The 21791-nt window shown below is 38.5% G+C and overlaps 1 protein-coding gene across 4 annotated transcripts in view; it reads right to left on the bottom strand.

The window, feature by feature from the left end:
• HERC2 (HECT and RLD domain containing E3 ubiquitin protein ligase 2) overlaps window positions 1-21791 on the bottom strand; it is a 114533-nt gene that overhangs the window by 29864 nt on the left and 62878 nt on the right. For all 4 annotated transcript variants that reach the window (XM_061377580.1, XM_061377584.1, XM_061377581.1 and 1 more), the window contains 24 exons: window positions 21372-21639; window positions 21075-21217; window positions 19637-19735; window positions 19373-19541; window positions 19135-19260; window positions 18555-18663; window positions 18275-18414; window positions 17568-17758; window positions 14788-14893; window positions 14525-14616; window positions 13770-13945; window positions 13186-13297; window positions 12158-12239; window positions 11914-12057; window positions 11361-11451; window positions 9902-10079; window positions 9383-9464; window positions 9129-9300; window positions 7752-7896; window positions 6835-7060; window positions 5726-5897; window positions 4967-5153; window positions 4044-4184; window positions 3495-3686 (listed from right to left, as the gene is read on the bottom strand). In XM_061377580.1, coding sequence (XP_061233564.1) covers window positions 3495-3686; window positions 4044-4184; window positions 4967-5153; window positions 5726-5897; window positions 6835-7060; window positions 7752-7896; window positions 9129-9300; window positions 9383-9464; window positions 9902-10079; window positions 11361-11451; window positions 11914-12057; window positions 12158-12239; window positions 13186-13297; window positions 13770-13945; window positions 14525-14616; window positions 14788-14893; window positions 17568-17758; window positions 18275-18414; window positions 18555-18663; window positions 19135-19260; window positions 19373-19541; window positions 19637-19735; window positions 21075-21217; window positions 21372-21639 — 3543 coding nt within the window. The remainder of the gene's footprint in view (window positions 1-3494; window positions 3687-4043; window positions 4185-4966; window positions 5154-5725; window positions 5898-6834; window positions 7061-7751; window positions 7897-9128; window positions 9301-9382; window positions 9465-9901; window positions 10080-11360; window positions 11452-11913; window positions 12058-12157; window positions 12240-13185; window positions 13298-13769; window positions 13946-14524; window positions 14617-14787; window positions 14894-17567; window positions 17759-18274; window positions 18415-18554; window positions 18664-19134; window positions 19261-19372; window positions 19542-19636; window positions 19736-21074; window positions 21218-21371; window positions 21640-21791) is intronic.

Raw genomic sequence — 21791 nt, 5'->3', positions numbered from 1 at the left:
TGCAAGTAATAGAGGAACCGACAAGGAGAGGTGCCATGCTTGACCTTGTGCTCACCAACAGGGAAGGGCTCGTTGGAAATGTGGCACTGCAGGGCAGCCTTGGATGCAGCGACCACGAGATGGTTGAATTTGAGATCCTTAGGACAGTGAGAAGAGCGTGCAGCAAGCTCACTGCCCTAGACTTCAAGAGAGCAGACTTTGGCCTCTTCAGGAACCTGCTTAGTAAGGTTCCATGGGATATAGCCCTAGAGGGCAGGGGGGCTCAAGACTCTTGGTTGGTCTTCAAGGATCACCTGCTACAAGCTCAGGAGTGTTGCATCCCAACTAGAAGGAAGTGCAGCAGGAGGGCCAGGAGACCTCCTTGGATGGATAAGGAGCTGCTGAGGAAAATTCAAATGAAAAAAGAGTTTTATAGAAAGTGGAAGCAAGGACAGGCGGCCTGGGAAGAGTACAGGGATGCTGTGTGGGAAGCTAGGGACCAGGTTAGGAAAGCTAAGGCCCAGTTAGAATTAAACTTGGCTAGGGATATTAAGGATAACAGGAAGGGATTCTACAGGTACATAGCAAATAAAAAACAGACTAGGGAGAACGTAGGCCCCCTCAGGAAGCTCTCGGGTGAACCAGCTACACAGGATTTGGAGAAGACTGAGGTTCTCAATGACTTCTTTGCCTCAGTCTTCTCTAGCAAAGGCTCTGACTGCACCACCCAAGTCTTGGAAGGCAGACGCAGGGACTGTGAGAATGGAGACCTTGGGCCCACTGTAGGAGAGGAATTGGTTCGAGACCATCTTAAAAATCTGAACGTGCACAAGTCCATGGGTCCTGATGAAATCCATCTGCGGGTCCTGAAGGAGCTGGCAAATGAAGTTGCTAAGCCGCTGGCCATCATATTTGAAAAATCATGGCAGTCAGGTGAAGTTCCCAACGACTGGAAAAAGGGAAATATAACCCCCATTTTCAAGAAGGGGAAAATGGATGACCCAGGGAACTACAGACCAGTCAGTCTCACCTCTGTGCCTGGCAAAATCTTGGAGCAGATTCTCCTGGAAGGCATGCTAAGGCACATGAAAAACAACAAGGTGGCAGCATGGCTTCACTGAGGGGTAATGCTCTCTGACCAATTTGGTGGCCTTCTATGATGGGGCTGTGGAACTGATGGACAGCGGTAGAGCAGTTGATGTCATCTACCTGGACTTGTGTAAAGTGTTCGACACTGTCCCACACGACATCCTTGTCTCTAAATTGGAGAGACATCAATTTGATGAATGGACCACTCAGTGGATAAAGAACTGGCTGGATGGCCGCACACAAAGAGTTGTGGTCAATGGCTCAATGTCCAGCTGGAGACCAGTAACGAGTGGTGTCCCTCAGGGATCGGTGTTGGGACCGGTCTTGTTTAACATCTTTGTCGCTGACATGGACAGTGGGATTGAGTGCGCCCTCAGCAAGTTTGCCGATGACACCAAGCTGTGTGGTTCGGTTGATACGCTGGAGGGAAGGAATGCCATCCAGAGGGACCTTGACATGCTTGTGAGGTGGGCTGATGCCAACCTCATGAAGTTTAACCATGCCAAGTGCAAGGTCCTACACCTGGGTTGGAGCAATCCCAGGCACAGCTACAGGCTGGGCAGAGAAGAGATTCAGAGCAGCCCTGCGGAGAAGGACTTGGGGGTGTTGGTCGATGAGAAAATGAACATGAGCCAGCAGTGCACACTTGCAGCCCAGAAAGCCAACCGTATCCTGGGCTGCATTCAAAGAGGCGTGACCAGCAGGTCGAAGGAGGTGATCCTGAACCTTTATTCTGCTCTCATGAGACCTCACTTGGAGTATTGTGTGCAGTTCTGGTGTCCTCAACATAAAAAGGACATGGAACTGTTGGAAAAAGTCCAGAGGAGGGCCACGAGGATGATCAGGGGACTGGAGCACCTCCCGTATGAAGACAGGCTGAGAAAGTTGGGGCTGTTCAGTCTGGAGAAGAGAAGGCTGAGTGGAGACCTCATAGCAGCCTTCCAGTATCTGAAGGGGGCCTATAGGGATGCCGGGGAGGGACTCTTCATTACGGACTGTAGTGGTAGGACAAGGGGTAATGGGTTAAAACTTAAACAGGGGAAGCTCAGATTGGATATAAGGAGGAAATTCTTTCCTGTTAGGGTGTTGAGGCACTGGAATGGGTTGCCCAGGGAGGTTGTGAATGCTCCATCCCTGGCAGTGTTCAAGACCAGGTTGGACGAGGCCTTGGGTAATATGGTTTAGTGTGAGGTGTCCCTGCCCATGGCAGGGGGGTTGGAACTTGATGATCTTAAGGTCCTTTCCAACCCTAACTATTCTATGATTCTAAGATTTATGTATAGGTGTATACATAGCATGCATCTAGTTAGGGTGGGGGGGGACAACTACATCTACAGAATATGGGTACACCTAGCTGATCACTGAAAAGTGGGATATTAACAATTTGAGAAATAGCACTCAATTGCCTCTACATGAATAGCACCAGTTAGGCTTTCCCACAATCCTAGTTTACTCAAACAGAGATATCAGAAGATTTCATTGTTTGAAACAGAATTTGCCTTGTCATTAGTAAGTGAGTAAAATTTCTACTATCTCAATGCATTCTCCTTAGCAAAGTCATTATCGATCTTTTTGGTCAGTGAAGCCAAGTTTCATAGAGGAATACAAAAATCAGCTTTGCATAATCCCTTCTGATGTTTCAAATCAGTCTTTAAGATGTTCAAAGACAGAATTAACTAGATCATATGACCATCTTAAAGAAACACAGTTACTCATGGGGGGGGGGGGGATATTTGAAGGATAAAGTTACCAAAAAATTATTAAACAACTTTCAGTTCATTCCTGTAAGCAGATATTTTATAAATAATTTATGATTTGTAACATTCTTTCATTCTTTTATATAGCTGCTGGCAATCAATATTGCAGCATTCATTGATTCTGTTTGTCAGTTATCCCCAAGAAAGAAAAAAAATGACAGTAAAACATACCCATGGATACTTTGTAAATAGCTAAATTTCAATACACCAAATGTATATCTTAAGAATTAACAGTTACTAAATCATCAACAATGTATTAACAGTATTTTTAGCAATCCAAAAAATAAACCCAGATGCAAACCAAAATCAACATGCAAGTTTTTAAACTAACATTCTGCAGATGTAACAAGTAGGGCTTTGTAAAGTCAGCTACATTCCAATAACCACAGCCGCTTGTCTTACACATAAATACAGCTCATTAAGCTTCTATTTTAACATCTAATTGGAACATGACAAATCCAGGAAATAGTCTGTTACTGACATGTGTAGCACATGCATATGTTGACTTAATATTTCCATTAAAATCATTGATTCACTTGCATTTAATTTCAACTCAAATTTTCATGTTTATTAGTTTCTCAGTATGATGAGCTGTACTTCAGATACAATATTCCAGTAAGCCACTAATGAAAAGGACCTAGTTAAAATACAACAGAAACAAAACCTGACCTGTGGGTAAGCTGTGCCCATACCAGACAGCACAGCTGAAAGAACATCTCTTCCTTTTTCACCCGCTCGGTTGGACACAGCAAGCTTTAGCAGGTCAACCATGACTCGTGTGTCATCTGGTACTAAGAGACTAGTAAACTCATCCAAGTACTGTGGCTCTGGGCCAGATACTTTACTTTGACTTTCTACATCCTACAAAACAAATTGCAGAAATACTTAAGACAGTGAAGATTAAAGAATTTCACCAAATCCAAACAAGTTAACTTAAGACATTCAAAAGGCAGTTTAAAACACAATTCACATATCCAGGATTACGCAAGCCCAGAATTAACCTACTGTTAAACTCATTTCTCTAGAGAAAAGGCTTTCCTGCAACTAACCTACTTTAACTTCATTAAAAATAAAAAATAAAAAATCTTCTGCCTTTGGATATTATTTCAAGAATGCGGTCATTTATAGGGTAACTTTAAAAACACAAAAATAAAGCAAAACTGCTTGATAAAAGCATGGTAAGGAGTTAAGTTTTAAGGAAGGTGTTGACGACATTACTTCTTTGGTTTTTGTCATGGTTTCTGCAATGATACTGGCAGCTCCAGGATCATCTGTGACTGGAATGAAAGGACGGGAAGAGGCAGCAGCAGCTGAAGGAGTTACAGCAGATGGTGTCACAGCATCTTCTGAAGAAACAACCTAGCCAAAACAGACAATAACTAACAGAAGCTGCAATAACATATTGTAAAACCTGTAACAGTCTAAGGGCTTATGGTCAAAGACAGCAACAATTTAAAAGCAGCTATATATTCAAAAAACAACAGATTCACTTCCTGTATTTGTAGCTTCTATTTTATGTTGCTAGGATGGCAAACCAGCCAACACCCCCCCCACCAAGGCCAGCTGGTACAAAATGTACAATAAAATGTCAGAAAAGCCTACAATGTAGAAGACAAGCTACCAATACAAGCCAAATTAACAGTTTGTTAAAGTAAAGATCTCTTCAGTAGGAAGACTTTTCTTTTTAATGCTTCTGTTACCAGTTGGGAATCAACAGCGTACAATTCCACCCAGACATTCCTGCCTACATTAGCTGACAGAAGGTTACAATTACATTTCATTAAATAACAGTCAAATATTCCCCTAGTTTTGAAGTTTTGTTTTGTTTTTTTTTTTAAAAAGATCACTTCTGTAAAAGTAGTATCTGGTCGAATGGTTAATATGTTCATGTTAACTGTTAACTCTGAAATACTACCAGAAGTCATCAAAATTGCAATTCATTCAGCATTTAACAGTGCATTCTGAAAGTTCATAACTGACTTAACTCTAAAATTTAAGTTGCTTCAAATCTCACAGAGTAACTACACCTGAAATTAGGGCAAGAAAGAACTGATTAATCTCTGCTATTATCAAATTAAACCAGACAATATTTTTCAGTTTTTCCATTAACCATAGATGGAAAAATTCTTCCGACACTTTACCTCCCCTCTCCTGTCCTGCCATGGGTTTGGGCTCAGTCTCTCTTCTATATCTCCTAGAAGCATGCATTCATCACCATTCACAGAGCTTCCTGTAGAAGTAGCATCTGATGGAGGTGGTGGTGATGAAGAGGGACATTCTACTGGTGCAATCATACTTGCAGGCATCAGTGCTCCAACAACTGCATCCCTGAAATCATTTAGGACAGATCAACATAAACCTGACTGTATTCCCTTTTTGAACTTAGAAAAAATATACTAACTTGTCTTAATAAAATCAGGAAAGGTTCCCACACTCTGGAATTTAGAGTAATTTATCTCTGTTCTCCTTTGGGCCCAATGCTTAAATACTGTGTTTTAAGGCCACTATTTTATGTGAGCTCCTTTTCGTAAATTTTAGCACAAATACTCTGTTCTCCACCAACAAGGAGGGCACTGTAAAGTTTTATTGTTCTTTCCATCCTGCCTCCCACTGCTCCCTCAATGTCATCTATCACGATTTATTTACATGCCTTTTACACGATTTAATTGAGCATTCCTAAATAAACAGCTTTTCACAGGCACTGGGAGCTTCCGTAAAGAAAACAGCACAAAGCTAACACCAACATTAAAAAATGATTAAACGAAGCTTATGCCTATCCTGAGAAGTCCAAACAATTTATACCCAACTCAAGAGACGCTGATAGAAGGTACGTAACCCAGATAGATGGTAAGCTATGCCATCTTTTGCTCTGCATAAGAACAGAATGTTTGCATGCCTACCTGGCATACATGATTTGCAATGCCATTAGTATATGAGATAATGCCTGCTGCTTGGCGACATTCCCATCAAGTGATAGGAGAATCTTAGCAAGGGAAGGGCGATTCGGCTTGGAACTATTTGCCCCACTGATTTTGTTACTGGCAGCAGAAGAATCTGCATCTGAAGGAACACCTGGAGTGAGGGAGAAAAAGAGAAGCCAAGAATTCTTTAATGGTGTAATACCTGACATGAAATCAGATAATCTCCAGTTAAGTCAGAAGACTGTAAAACTTACTCTACAGTAGATTCATAAACCATAATGCCTGAAGTTACAACATTAAAGTCAATACTGAGGCTTTGCAAAGGGCTTTCATAAAGTAGTGTTCCACCTTGTTACTTCATAAAAAAGAGTAAGGTAATTCAGATAAGAATATTTTGGTGATTGGCATCTGAAACAAGTTTTACTTGCACAGAAATTTCTCAAGTAGCAAGAATATTTATTAGGTACTCTTAAAAATACTAATGAAATAGTCTATATATGTAGTTCTTCCTCTTTTTTAAGTACATTGCCTTGTTCATGAAAAAGTTTAATCAGCAAATTGTTTGGTGCTTTTATATTTGACACAAAAGAATTAGGAAGACAAAACAGCAATGTTTAGTCACCTGCCTTAGAAACAAAAGGTAACAGTAGAATCAAGAATTACAGCAACAGGTAAGATGTAATATCACCAACATTACAGTAGCATCCATTTACCATTTCCTCCATAAAGCTCTATCCCATATTAAAGATAGTCTTTGAAGTGTTTGATGAAGCATGTTGCATTTTTATTTCCTGAAGAACAATAAAAGTTCAAAGTAGTGCTACTTCCAAACAAGTGCTTTGCAACTTCCACTGCAAATAAGGTTTTGTTGGGGTTGAGAGTTGTGTATGTTTTTGTTGTTGTTTTGTGGTGTTTTTTTTTTTAAAGACAGTTTTCTTTTTGCACTCTTCTATCACCTATTAAACCACACACACAGCTAACTCTCAAAAGGCATACAAAACCCAAGCAAAAAAAAAAAAAGAAACAAACCCCTCCCCCCCAGAAAAAACCAACAACCACCAAACCAACATAAGACAATAAATACCAACCAAGATAAGAAGCACCTAAAGGGTCCCTCGCTGTCTGGAAAAGTACTGGTTCATGAACAGATGGTGTAGCTACATCCACTGTTGTCCATGCTACACTGTGAGAAGACCCACAGGCAACCCGGGTGATTTTCTGGCCTTCCAAGCCCTGGACAAGAGTGGGCTTCCTATTAACAGTAGTAGTTCCATTTCCTTGTTGTCCATGGTCATTGTCACCCCACGCATAAACCTGCCAGTAAACATTTCCACATATTACTTTGCTTCACTGGTTGCTTCATTTGACTGTTTCTTAAAAATTCCCCCAAAGGAATTTTAATAATTTTCATTATTAACCTAGGACACCTTAGAGAACCTGTTGTCATGACATCATCTCCCCATGCACCATTAAATAAGACAGGCATTAGCATATATTAAAAAAAATATATAAAATCATAGCAGCACTTTGTCAGATGATTCATAAATTATTATTCATTCATAACTCATCAGTTGATTCATAAATTAGTCAATGTTCACAGTGGACAATAAGCTAGAAGAGTTAGTTGCACAGTAATTATATTGGGGATCTGAATCAATACTGTGATAATCATAATGCTGAATCACAGCAGAAAAATTTGTCTAGATTACTGCTTCTGTATTTCAAGATTGAGAAGAAGAAAACTGATCCTGAGATAATACATCAACTAGGAAAATATTACAAAAGCTACTATGACAACAACATTCAAGCTCTGATTATAATATGAAAGCTAATATATTTTAAATTACAATCATGCTTATTCAGGACTTTGAAAAGCAAGTAAATATCATTAGAAATTTCTACCCCGTTTAATCAGCACCAATGCTATTACATTCTTCTTCAACAGTTTAGTTCATTCCTTTCTGGACCGAGTAAAAAGGGAAAAGAAGTGTGATGTACAACATACCTGTCCAGTGTCAGTAACTGCTAGACAATGGAGTGCACCTACAGCCACATGCACAATCTTTTTACCCCTCAGTCCTTCCACAACCTGTGGCTTTCGTACATGCACATCTGTGCCATGGCCTAGTCTGAAGTAGTCACCCTTACCCCTGCAACAGATAGTAAATGTAAAACTCAAAAAAATTATATTGTTTACATAGAAGTTGTGATTTTTCCCTCAAACTAGTACAAATTCAAGAAGAATAAAAGTTAAGAAGCCATCCTAAAGTGCAGACATGCACAGTTGAAACAGACCCAAAAACTCCCCCTGTAGACCTGTAATGTCATAAAATAGCTGTAGATTTTATGACTAGATGTAACAGTGTCAAGACAAACTGGGGTAAAGAAGGAATGAACTAGAACTTTGCAAAGAGTTCTTAGAGAGTGATAAATTCCCTTTCTTCTAACTCCTTTCATCACTACCAAAAGAAGAATTTAAAAGCGTGAAAGCAAAAGAGAGAAATAGTTTCCCGTGACCACTCTGAGAAATGGCACCTATGCTAAAATTTTTTTCAGAAGTAACTTATAAAAATTGAAGTTTTGAGGATTTCTCTTCATATCATTCATCAACTAGTGACAAATAATACAACAAAACTGACTATTTTAAGTCTTCTTAGCTTTGATATATGTCAAGCCTTATTACACAAGGATGGCAGTTAAGACCTTGATCTGGTTAGAGCTCTGAAGCTCATCTGCCACACAGTCAGCTCTCAAATTTTACAGAAAGGTTTATAAACAACTCAAAAAGCCATGTTTGTCTTCAAAATAGAAGCAAGCAAATAGAAGAAATAAAAACGGTTTTGGAATAATGCTATGCAATAACTTTGTATCAGTTCTTGCTTTGAGGTAGCATTACTGACAACTCAGTGACCTTCTGAGCAGCAAAGAGCTCTATAAAAACCGTGTGTTCCCAAGGAAATTCCTCCCATCTCCTCTGAACTTCAGCTTACTTCCTTACTCTACTACATCCTTACTCTCACAGTGTCTGCTGTAGCTGTAGGCTACATACTCCAAACTTTGATAATCATGTTCTTTTTTTGCCAAAGTCTTGAATTAACATTCCTTTACAGGCTCCATTGCTCCCAAGAGAGGGAATGATCTTCCCCTTCTTCCACTAATTCAGTAAGACCCAGGCATCCTATCAGAGTACAATATACAAGTGAGAACACTACAAGACAGTGTTGGAGCAATTGAACACATCAGAGCTTGCCTTTAGGACTTGCCAATTCAAAAGGCAAAGCACACAGATAAGGCACAATGGAGTTAAGACAGTCAAATATCAGTAAATACAACACATACTTAGCAATTGCTTTGTTAATACTTTCTGGCAAATGTAACATACCATGTCCACACCACTCCTGACTTGGTCAGTGCCAACGAAAACTGTGCACCACATTCAATCTGACAGACACCTTGGCCATTCAGTCTTTCAATGTTCTGAGGAATGTTGCATCCTTCACTTCCTCCTCGGCCCAGTTTTCCAAAATCACCATCACCCCAAGAAAACACCAAACCTAACAAACACCAAACTGCAGGTCAAACAAGGATCACGGTATTCCCTTGGGCTAGAAATCTTCTGGAACAAGATATCCCTACCTTCATCTGTCAAAGCAAGAGTCTGAGCATCTCTGCTTCCACAAGCAACCTGAATGACTCGGTGGCCAAGGAGCACTTTAACCTACAAAATAGAGAAGTAAGCAAGAAGTTTCAGAGAAATTATGTTTTAAAACCTTAGAGACAGTTTCAAGCTCTTCTGATCGATTTTGGTCATTGTGCCCAGCCTGAGCATGCCAGTTAGCACAGGATCATCTAGCCTTCCTCACTCAGGATCAAACATCATTCAATCACAGTAGTAGCTTCCACCTATGTATCAAAGAAACACAGCATGAATGTTCAAAACAGCAGTAGCCATTTCACCTCACTTTAAAAAAGATTGGATTTTACTGGCCTTTCTGAAATAGCTTGCCTGTTAAGAGGTATGTCTATCAAAACCTAATTTGGATCACTCCAAAATGATGTCTTCACAGTGTTTTCATGTTTTTTGCCTTTACTTTAGTTTTTATTTATCATTTATTAAACAAACACCTTCACATTTCAGAGACAAGAGAGATTTACCATTTTAGGTTTCAGCTGTGTGGTATTATCGCCATGTCCTAGCCTTCCATATTCTCCAAGACCCCATGTATACAGTTCACCACTAGAGGTAATGGCAGCACTGTGGGAACTGCCACAAGCAATATCACGGATGCGTTTGGTTTTCAAAGCTTCTATCAATCTGGGTTTATCACAGTTCCTAGAGAAAAAGAATAAGGAATTAATTGCATCAATTATGAAAGAATTGCATAATATACACCCATCTTTATAATCCAGACAGTTTTGTGCAATAACATCAACCTAAAAGTAAGAAGCAACATTATGATTCCAAGATATACGCTGTGGCAGTGCCATAAATCTAAAATTTACGCTATTTAAATGTACTTCAAAGTTTTATTTAAAGAAATATTTTATGTATACGCTGCAACACTTAGGTGACAAAGCCAAGATCCAAAGTGATGAATTAATTAAGAAGCATATAATACAAAGTGAAAACTGATATCCTGTTATTACCCAAAGTTGAGCATTTTGTTAGCTGTGGACACAGAGCCAGGTAGTAAGATCAAGAGACGACATTCCCATCCCAACTTTGAACTTTACAAGAGAGAAATTAGAACTTGGGTTTACTGTTAGGCCTCTGTGAGAAAACTGGAAACTTTATATTCATTATTTGTATAGCTACAATATTCTCTAAATTCAGGGAAGAGTTTCAACTCAAGGCTTTCTAATACTGTGTATCAGAACCACTATTAAAGTTTTATCAAATTATATGCAACCTCTGGAATATTTGCATCCATGAAACGCCCAAGAGTATCAAGTCTCACTTTTAATAAAATTACTGAAAACACAAGACAGTTGAACAATAAAGAATACTGCTTTAATCTGGACTTCACTTCTTTTTTTGTTCCTTTCAAAACATTGTTCTGTGGTGCCTACAAGAAAAAATCCCAAGACAATTCAAATCTTCCTCAAAGCCCTACTGTGGAGGATTAAATTATGTATTACTGGAAAGTGTAAGAAATTTATTTCTGGTTAACAAGTCTGTGAACGGATGTCTAAAGACAAGGGCTATTAAAAGCTCTATCAGGCTTACGTCATAAACTGTTACAGCTCAGTAATGTAAAATTGCTATGGTTTACACCTCAGAGCACCACTGTAAACCCTACCTTATAAAAGTAACCAAATGTGCGCCATTTCATCAGTAACATTAAAAATACTATTGAAAACTTTATCCACCAAGTATGTTTCCAAGTATTATATTGTCTCCTTTTTAAATGGTGATGGCTACAAATGCTGCACCATAAATTGACATACACTGCCGAAAAAAAATCCACCTTTTTCACAACCTAATTTTTTGTTCCCATTGTAATAAAAATCCTATCGTTGTCACTAGTGGTGGTCAGCTGTCTTGCAACAGGCAACACAGATGTTCTCTTACTGAAATATTTCTATGAAATAGAGACAAATTTGGCATACTTACATTCGACTGAAGTGACCAAGTTTTCCATCATCTCCTTCACCCCATGAAAATACTTTTCCATCAACAGTTAATGCCATAGCATGCCGGCCACCTAAAAGTGTAAACAGAAATTTAAATTTTCAATCTTTCAAGTGGGAAGCAGGTCTAGCAAAATCTCAGAATATTGACACTGCTGTACTTTAACAACGTAATTGCATGAGCCTTTCAACCCAATATGCATTACTTATTTTCTTCAGACTTACGTGATTTAATTTAAAATACAAATATATTCTTTGGATCAGACTGAAAAACTGTTAAGAAGTTATCAAATTTAACTTCCAGCGAGAAAGAAACTGTGTATAGTCTAAAATTACAGATTTTAACAACAGAACCGTTAGCTTTAATTTGACATTGTATGCAACAGACAGAACTTAATAAACTGTATTTATTTTTACAAAGTTTTTAAAAACATCAGTTATGCTGGGGCATCATGGCACCCAAGAAAATTGCAAAGCAACTATTTTTAGGCTTAACATGTTATGTTTATGTATCTAGAAATTGTAATAGTCAGTACCTGAGTGAACAGCCACTTTCTTTACCACATAGTTACTGAGAGCTGTAATCTGGCGTGGAATAGGCACAGTTCCGCTAGATATTCCTAAACCCAGCCTTCCATTTGTGGCTTCTCCACAAGCATATACTTTACCCTCTACAGTCACTAAAATGAAGAAATAAAGTTTGAAACATCATTAAAGTTTCACAACTGGAAATCCATTTCTTCCCTTAACATATTTATATTTATTTCAAACTTATATTACCTGCAAAGAGGCTTTTGGATCCTCCAGCTACTTGTACAACATTCAAGGCAGACAGGGTTTCAGAAAAGGAAGGGACCTTTATCTAGAGCAGACGGGAAATGAAACTCACTACAATTCACTGAAGTTTTATACTTTCAAAAGAAGAGCTATTCTTAAATCATAAACCCTATAATCTAACAGGTACTTTTCCTTTTTTTAAATATATGAAAATCTGTGTATTATTCAGACACTTCACACATACCAGGTAATATACACCAGGCAAAGCACAAAAACCAAGAAAAAGCATTTAACACTGAAACCATGATAAATACAAAGCCTGGGAAAAAAAAATAAATGTGATATAAGCAAGAAGTTTCCTTTAAGTAACGTTTTCTTGAGAAAACCACAGAATACAGAAATGGTTGATCTTTTGTTTCTTGAAAGGCACTCTATGGATACAACAATATACATTTTATTTGCAACATAAATTAAATAAATGCTCTCAACATACTTTTCACATTAACATTTTAAATTTATTAAATATTCATCATGTATCTCTGAACCTGTATTGTATTTAAAAATTATGTGTAAATAGCTGCACACAAGGCTAAAATTCCTTTCAAATTACACTGAATTGTAATCAAGTTATATCAAAAGATGGGAATTCAACTTTCTGATGAGTGTACCAGGTCCAAGTACTACACAGAAAGGTTCACCACTACCTTAACTGCATGCACACAAACCCAAAAGGAACAGAATGTGTATAGAGTGCTAAATAGTTTTAGAACAATTAGTTCACTGTCAACCAAAACAACAGATTAAGTGGCTGCTAATAATCAAACTGGATTTGAGAGAAACAACCAAAATGCAAGTTTTCTCCAATCTTCCACCCAGCAGATATCTAACATGTCTCAAACCAAAAAGCCACTAGAATTTATTATTTGTAGGTTTGATATTACACTGTAGAATTCTGGTTAAGTTTGAATTAATTTTGTGTTGTGTGAGACTTGTACACTTTATTTTGTACTGAACTATGAAAACAAACATACCTTGGAGCCTTTCAGCCCTCCCAATTGGTCTTTGTCATTCAACCCCCAAACAAAAACTTTAGTTCTTATTGTAGCCGCCGATTCCAGCCCAGCTGCCTTCTTTCTAACAAGACTGAACATATTGAGGAGAAAAAAACAAAAAATTAAAAAATATCAGTTTAGCAATGTGCATAACTATAGCATAGGCATCTTTTTACTGTATTTACTGATTTTACAAGAGTTTCAGTACTCAAGCACCACTACTACAGTTAATTGGTGGCTGTAACAAAACAAAAAGAAATCAAACAAACATGCAAAACAAACAAAACCCAGAGTATTTTGCTGAGCAGAGGTAAATATACCACATTCCAAACATAAAGTTTTTAGCTAGGTTTTCAACTCCAAGCATGCTGCACAAGCTGAAGAGTTGTACAAAATGTTACCACCTCAACAAATGACCTACTTACAATTCTGACAAACTAAGATACTCATTTCTCTTTACTACCATTCAACCTAATTAAGTAGTTGTTCTTACAATAATCTCCTGAATTACAGGACTATATCAACACTAAGGCTCTCCCCACTTTGCCACTGAAGTTACCTACCTCCCGGTGTTAGCTTTATCATCATCCTCTTCCTCATTATCAGAAGCAAGGAATGGGACTGCAGCCAAGTCTTCATCCTCTGCTCGTATACGTCCCAGTATGCTGAGACCATGTATTTTGCAATCAATCCCAGAGCTTCTGCACTGCTTGATTGCAATTTCAATATACCTGTGGTACTAAGAGGGAAAAGAAACCTCACTAAATTGCCATCTTTTGGATCCAGTGTAACCTTTTAGAAACATACGAAAGATTTAGAACTTCTGTTTGATTTTTCGCCTCATCAAAATTAATATGTAAATACTCAGCTTTTCAACCCTACAAAATTCATACTTTAAGATAAACATATGGCCTCATTAATTTCAGAATTATTTCACTTCCAATCTCCTGAAAAGTCATTATGCATTCCTCCTTGCTGTTACTGAGAAAGATCAGAAATACTATCCAAAATAAGCCCTAACACCCACCACACGTATCCCCAAAGTTAAGTTTATTGGGATTTCTTCTTGGTTCATAGGTATATTGATTTACATCAAAAGACCTAAATTAGCTTTACTACTAAAGCTATTAGAGTTATACTGAGATTATGGTAACATTTATCAGGGTAATCCACTTTAGTAAATTTCCAGAACTTAGAACAAAAGTAAAATACACAGGACACAGGCTTTAATAATCACAACAGTGCTTTTTATCCAGTTCTTGCAGCAAAATATTTTTCCATTACATAACGAGTTAATTCTCACACAAACTTCACTTACTTCTGTACAATCACTGAGAAGAGGCACTGTGGTGTCTGTCGGATTTATATTGATTGTCTTTAGCTCTATAAGGTTATTTAAGGAATTCCCCCCTAAAAACAAAACACAGAAAGAAAAAACATTTTCAGATATGATGTTTGTTCCATAAACAGGCACCATGCACTTGAAATAGATGACTATGTTAAATGAAACCTAATAAATACCTACTGCTAGATGTACAACACCAAAAAGTAATTCAGACTTCTCAAAGAACTTACACATACCTGAAACTACAACTAAAGAGGGCATGTAACTGCTGTCTGCAGGGTCCACAATCATCGTCAGCCTATGAACAAGAACATCTGGAAAAATCTCCAAGCGAATCCAGTGCTAGGGGAAACACAAAGAATTTAATTTTCAGTTAGTATTGCTAGGACCACCATATGGTTGACAAGAGTAAGTGTGTGCAGTTTTTGAAGCAAGCATGAAAAACATTTATTAATGGTATACAATAGCTGCGATGCATGGCGACTGGCCAAAGGAAGAGGACCTTGTGAACTTCTGACATGGACAGTGGGATTGAGCGCGCCCTCAGCAAGTTTGCCGATGACACCAAGCTGTGTGGTTCGGTTGATATGCTGGAGGGAAGGAATGCCATCCAGAGGGACCGTGACACACTTGTGAGGTGGGCTGATGCCAACCTCATGAAGTTTAACCATGCCAAGTGCAAGGTCCTACACCCGGGTCGGAGCAATCCCAGGCACAGCTACAGGCTGGGCAGAGAAGAGATTCAGAGCAGCCCTGCGGAGAAGCACTTGGGGGTGCTGGTCAATGAGAAAATGAACATGAGCCGGCTTCAGTGTGCGCTCACATCCCAGAAAGCCAACCGTATCCTGGGCTGCATCAAAAGGAGCGTGACCAGCAGGTCAAAGGAGGTGATCCTGCCCCTCTACTCCACTCCTGTGAGACCTCACCTGGAGTATTGTGTGCAATTCTGGTGTCCTCAACATAAAAAGGACATGGAACTGTTGGAACAAGTCCACAGGAGGGTCATGAGGATGGTCAGGGGACTGGAGCACCTCCCGTATGAAGATAGGCTGAGAAAGTTGGGGCTGTTCAGCCTGGAGAAGAGAAGGCTGCGTGGAGACCTCATAGCAGCCTTCCAGTTACTGAAGGGGGCCTATAAGGATGCTGAGGAGGAACTCTTCATTAGGGACTGTAGTGATAGGACAAGGGGTAACGGGTTAAAACTTAAAACAGGGGAAGCTCAGATTGGATATAAGGAGGAAATTCTTTCCTGTAAGGGTGGTGAGGCACTGGAATGGGTTGCCCAGGGAGGTTGTGAATGCTCCATCCCTGGCAGTGTTCAAGATCAGGTTGGACGAGGCCTTGGGTGATATGGTTTAGTACGAGGTGTCCCTGCCCATGGCAGGGGGGTTGGAACTTGATGATCTTAAAGTCCTTTCCAACCCTAACTATTCTATGGTTCTGATTCTCACCTGACCAACCTTCAAATGCAAGAGAAACAGCTGCAGCAGCTCAAGAGCGACACCATTGATGAGACTGAGAAAGCACAATACCACTGGAGGTCAAGAATTGGGACACAATGTAAATCTTTGATTACAGCCTGTAAACAACCTGAAGGAAGGGTACCTGGGGATATCCTCAGCATGGCCATCAATACAGCATCAAAACACACGGGACAGAAGTGTAGCTGCAAATCTTGGTATCTACACTGGCCACAAAGTAATGCTGCAGGCTGATAAAACCGGTAAACCACAAATTAAGCAACAATGCTTTCTATAAGTGATCTGGATGTAGGAGTCAAATGTATGTTAAGCAAGTTTGCCACTGCCACTAAACTAGGAGAAGTTGTGGCCTACCTCAATGGGTAAAGAGGACTTAAAAGAGAGATCTGAAGAGACTAGAGAGATGGGCAAATACCAACTGCATGGAACTTCAGAGCAAGTGTGAGATGCTCCACTTGGGATGGGGTAAACCTGCTTATATGTACAAACTGAGGACAAGAGCAGCTATGCAGAAAGAGACCTGGAGATCTGAGTTGATGGCAAATTGAACAGGAGTCAACTATGTGCCCTAGAAGCCTAAAGAGCCAACCAGACATGTCCTGGGGTGCATCAAGCACAGCACTGCTAACTGGTCGAAGGAGGTGACAGTTCCACTCTACACTGCACTGGTGCAGCCCTACCTTGCACACTGCAGATAGCCTGGGGCACCTCAACAAAAGGAGGACATAAAATTATTAGTGTCCAGAAGAAAGCAGCCAGAATGGTAAAAGGTCTCAAGGGCAAGACTTATTTTCAGCTTGAAAAGAAGGCTGACAGGAAACCTTATCACTATTTAAAACTTCCTCAAGTGGGAGCAGCAGAGGAGCTCCTCTCTGGTGACCATTGATAGGACACAAGGAATGTATCAGGAGAACTTCATTAGGAAAAGGTTTTTCACCAAGAGGGTAGTCAGTCACTGCAATAGGTTACAGAGAGAAGTGGTCACAGCACCAAGCCTGTCGGAGTTCAAGAAGTATCTAGAAGATGCTCTTAGTCATGTGGTTTAATTAGTCCCACCAAGAGTAGGAAGTTAGACTCTGTGATCCTTATAGGTCCTTAAACTTGAGGTATTCTATGCAAGTGAGAGTGCTCAGAAGCAAGAGCATAAGTGCTTTTTGTATTGCAACACTTAAGTAAAATATAATCAACATGATCATTAAGAACAACTCCCCATTGTTTATTATACTGAAAGAGCAACTGTAACCATATAACCAACTACACAATAATTACCCCTTATTTAAAAAAAAAACAAAACAAAACACAGAAGTTCCTTATAATGAAATAGTTCACAAAAGTTTCTTCACATAAAATAATTAAAAAGATAAAGCTTAAAAAAAAGTCACATTCAAAAATATAAAGAAACATAGTTTTGTACGTGAGATGTCTGTTTTTACTACTCTTCTATCTTACAGAAAGGTAACATATATTTCACTACGTTAAATATTTTTCCTCTTCATAAAAAGTATGCCAAATTAAACTAGTTATGGCTTAGTTACCTTTCCTTGTGAACCAGAAGACTGCCAGCACTGCTCACTACCATCAATAAGACGTGAAGCCTGATTCACAGAGGAGGAGACATTCAAATTCTTAACTATTCTTGACCAATCATCCAGTAACATTCCCCGCTGGCTGCTATGCCGTCTCTTCAACTGCTTTCCAGAACGCCCACAAAATACTGGAGACTGACCTGCATGTTTAAGTGAAACATTAAGCATGTATCTCTCTAAGAAAACTGCTTCTATTACACCCACAACCAATGTGAAAGGAAATATAACAAAGCAAACATTTCAGGTATGTAATCTGAAAGCAGAGAAGCATGTCACATAGGTATAGTAATGCTACTCATGCTTAAAGGGCACAGCTCAAGATTTGGGTATTTTTAAAGGAGTTTCAAGCACTTTACCTGACCACAAGCCTTCAATGCAGTCACTGGGGATAGTCACACTTTCTGTTCTTACACTTATTTGTAAGTGTAAGATTACACTTGTGTTTACAGATTAATTTGTACCAAGAAACCAAGTAAAATATTAGAAACAAAAGGAAAACTACTCTCTTCAGGAATGTAGGACACTAAGAGTAATACATAAAATTGAATGATAAAATATTACAGGGGCACACAATATTTAAACTGATTTTTTTTTCATAAAAACAAATTCAATGCATTTTTAATCAAAGAACCACTTAGATTTTTTAAAAAACTTACCTGGCTCATTTATTCTTCCAAAAGTATGTCGGGTGTTATGCTTCCTGGTTTTAAAACAAGTTTCACAGAAATCAAAATCATCACAGTTTCTGCATTTGAATCTAGGCCCATTGATAGGAAACATCTGACAGCCATCACACCTGATTTCACAAAAGAACAATGAGTAAATACATTTCCAGTGGTCCAAGTTAATCGAGACACAAGGCAAGATAATGGAATCAAAACAATAAGGCTAAAGGATAACCCATATACATTAAGGAAAACTTAAATCATCACATACGTGACTCCAGGATGAATGCTCGGAACCAGTTCCATTTCTGACAACAAGCCAGTCCAATGAGACTGCTGAGGGAAGTCTACAATGACATCTTTTCCATTGGCACTAAAAGCTGTGACAAAAATATGGAGAAAACAGTGTTGCAAATTTCTACAAAATGAAGCAGGAAGAGTCCAGTTTGACATCAGAGAGCAGAAATACTTATTAAAAATTACTTTCAAAAGTAATCTTTTCTTGCAATGGAACTATGCATTAACTTTGTCAGTCTATGAAGAGAGTTCTAAAGATTTTTTAAAGGTATATATTATTCTACTTCAGTTCTTTGACTCTGATTTTTTTCTTTTATTAAAAAACAGTTCCCAAAGGGACAGAGTACTTCAAAGAAGAATATAATATGACCAAAAACTGTACCGCCTCAAACAATCTATGCTGAACAGACTACTTCTGTATTTTATAGTTCCATCATCATGCAATAGTCCACAAAGCACTGTGATTTGTAAGTGTGTCTAAAATATTCTCTCCTTAAATGCAGCAGAAAGTCTGTTTCCAGTTATATTGCCTCCCCATTTTGAATATACATTACCTTTGACAACTCCTACACTTCGGTGAGTAACTGATCCCCATTTGTATTTGGGTGTGGTCACAGAGCTTTTCACACGCACTTTGTCACCTATCTTGATATGAGAGGCAGAACTCTGTGGTGGGAATCCTAGCAATTGCAAGAATAAATACATGGTGAGTGGCTTTTTTGCTTCCAAAAATATATCCCCCTTAGTGTACCACTCAATTCTTTATTAGAAAGCAGTTAGCAGTGAACTTACCTAACAGCTCAACATGGATATATCTGACCCAGTAGGTACCACCCTTCTGTTGCCAATCACACTGTACGTTCAGGTCATGCAATCCATCTCGATCCAACTTAATAACTTTGCCTACATCTCCTTCACAAACCTCCTCGTAGGTTCTGCAGCACCTAACCATCATTCCCACCTAGGGAAAAAGGACAACAGAATGCCATAGCTATGCAAAGACTTCTGTACAAGAAGGAAACTAGTTTCAATATAGCATTTGAACATCATGCTTACCTGAATATTCTCCCTCACATACACAGCATAGTCATCATTACTTAAGAAATCAGATCGTTTCTTATAGGTCTGGCTCTCTGTTACAATAGCACCACTTGGCTGCAAAAAAATCCAAAATAAACATAAAGCAGCTAGAAAATTACTAATAAATAAAATTATTAGTAGAGACTGAAGATAACCCCCCAAAAAACACACTTAATATGTAAGATACATGCCAATATGAGAAACGTCTTCAATAGGTCAATTCACAACATGGCTAACATTTATGAATTACTTTGAAGTTTAGTTTCTGAAATAACTTGTCCAGGAATGTAGCTGCAAGTTCTAAAAACACATGAAACAAGCTACAAGTTTCTTTTATGAAAATCCGTTTGCCAAAGAAAATCAGAACAAAGACAAATTGCAAAAACAGTGGTAAATGGTAATCTCCTAGCTAAAGTACACTACAAAACTTTTTGTTATATAATACAACAGGACTTAAAGTATTCCCTTAGAAAAACAAGCTGACAAAAAGCGTAAGATTGCAGTTATCAGAAATTATTACTTTCACAATAAACTTAAAAAGACAGAACTGCTGCATTCCAGCTGTAATGAGACTTTACAGAACACTTGTTTCGAGGATTAAATTTTGGGGTTTTTTTCCATTTGAGTCAACATACAGCACAATTTCTCACTCCAGTACCGGCAAAAAATGTATTGAAACAAAATGCCAAGTTAATTTCCTCTAAAATATAATGCATTTCTTTCAATTACAAAATCTCACATTTGCCAGAAAACTCAATATCTCCTTAAACATCCTTAAAAAAATAAACAGAAACACAGAACCCATTTCATTTTATTGGCAAAACCTTACTGAAATACTTCCTGAAAGTCAGCAATAGAAGACCAATATAAATTAAAGCCATCACATTCAACAGACACTGTAAAGGTCTTTTTATCACCAGTACATGAGAATAGTTTTTAGAAAAAGCTGTTATTTCACTGACTTTTTTTTCTTTTTTTCCATTTATTCACTAATTGCTCAGTCATTCCTTGCACCTAATACACATTTGCTTTTCAAGCCAAAGGAAGGTGGAGGGGGGATACGGAAAAAAAAATAAATTAAAAAATGAAGAGTCCTTTCCAAATATTACACTATAGGACTGACTATGTGAGATGAAACTAAGACCAACTATCATCGATACTTACAGCTACCATTACTGAAACAACTATCTGGATTTCACTCTTACATTGTGCTACTCTTATATACGTATTTATAGATACTTTGACTTCTTTTATGATATGCCTTAGAAGCATATGGCAAATGTCATCCTTGTTACAGTCTTGAAAGCTTGCAACAGCAAAACATCCTTGCGCTCTAACCAAGGTCATAAAAGGAAAGAACTACAAAATTTGCAGCCAACTAGCATGACTTAGGTTTTAATAAGTTGATACTTACCACAGGGCAAGCAGCTTCAGCTTCTTCCACCTCCTCTACTATCTCCTCATCTGAATATTCATCAGAGATAGTATCAGCATCAGAGAGATCCGTAATTTGAACATCAGGGTGATCCAACAACCAGCCAACTAAGGCTTCCACTCCTAATACAGAAAAACACAAACTCATTCTGTCTTTAAGGGATTCTCTAACATTCTTAAGATAGTATCCAAAAAGAGAAGTAATAATTGCTCCCTTATAAGTAGCATTTTAACTACTCACAAGTTGCCTCCTACTATCATTAATTAAATGACATACCTGGTAATCCAGAAGCACTTCCAGAGGTTCCAGACAGAGATTTTAGTGCAAATTCTATGTTTTTCCTAGGAAATCCCATTTCCATAAGTTGAACTACAATGGGGAGAGGTGGAATTGGAGACTGCTTGCGTTTCTTCATTTTTGTGGGTCGGATATGCTGCACTGTGATGGGTGTTGTAGCTTCACTAGAGCTGCAGTCTTCAAACACTGGAGTTGAAGGATGTGTAGACTCTACAGCCAGATACTGGCATACTGCCAAAGCAGCAGCCTAAATGAGAACAAATAAATCAGTCCAAGTTGAAAAAAGCATATTTAGTATGTTTTTGTGCACACGTGCGTCTGAAATTACAGGTTATTTGCCAAGAGGGGTTCAGTGACATATTTTTAAAACCCATAGCTTAACAACTTTTAGTTGTAATA

Source organism: Neopsephotus bourkii, unplaced genomic scaffold (assembly GCF_033783945.1).
Source record: "Neopsephotus bourkii isolate Nb327-2 ecotype Australia unplaced genomic scaffold, CSIRO-AGI_Nbou_v1 NB_1760, whole genome shotgun sequence".
Lineage (NCBI taxonomy): Eukaryota > Metazoa > Chordata > Aves > Psittaciformes > Psittacidae > Neopsephotus > Neopsephotus bourkii.
This window is presented reverse-complemented; position numbering and strand designations above follow the sequence as displayed.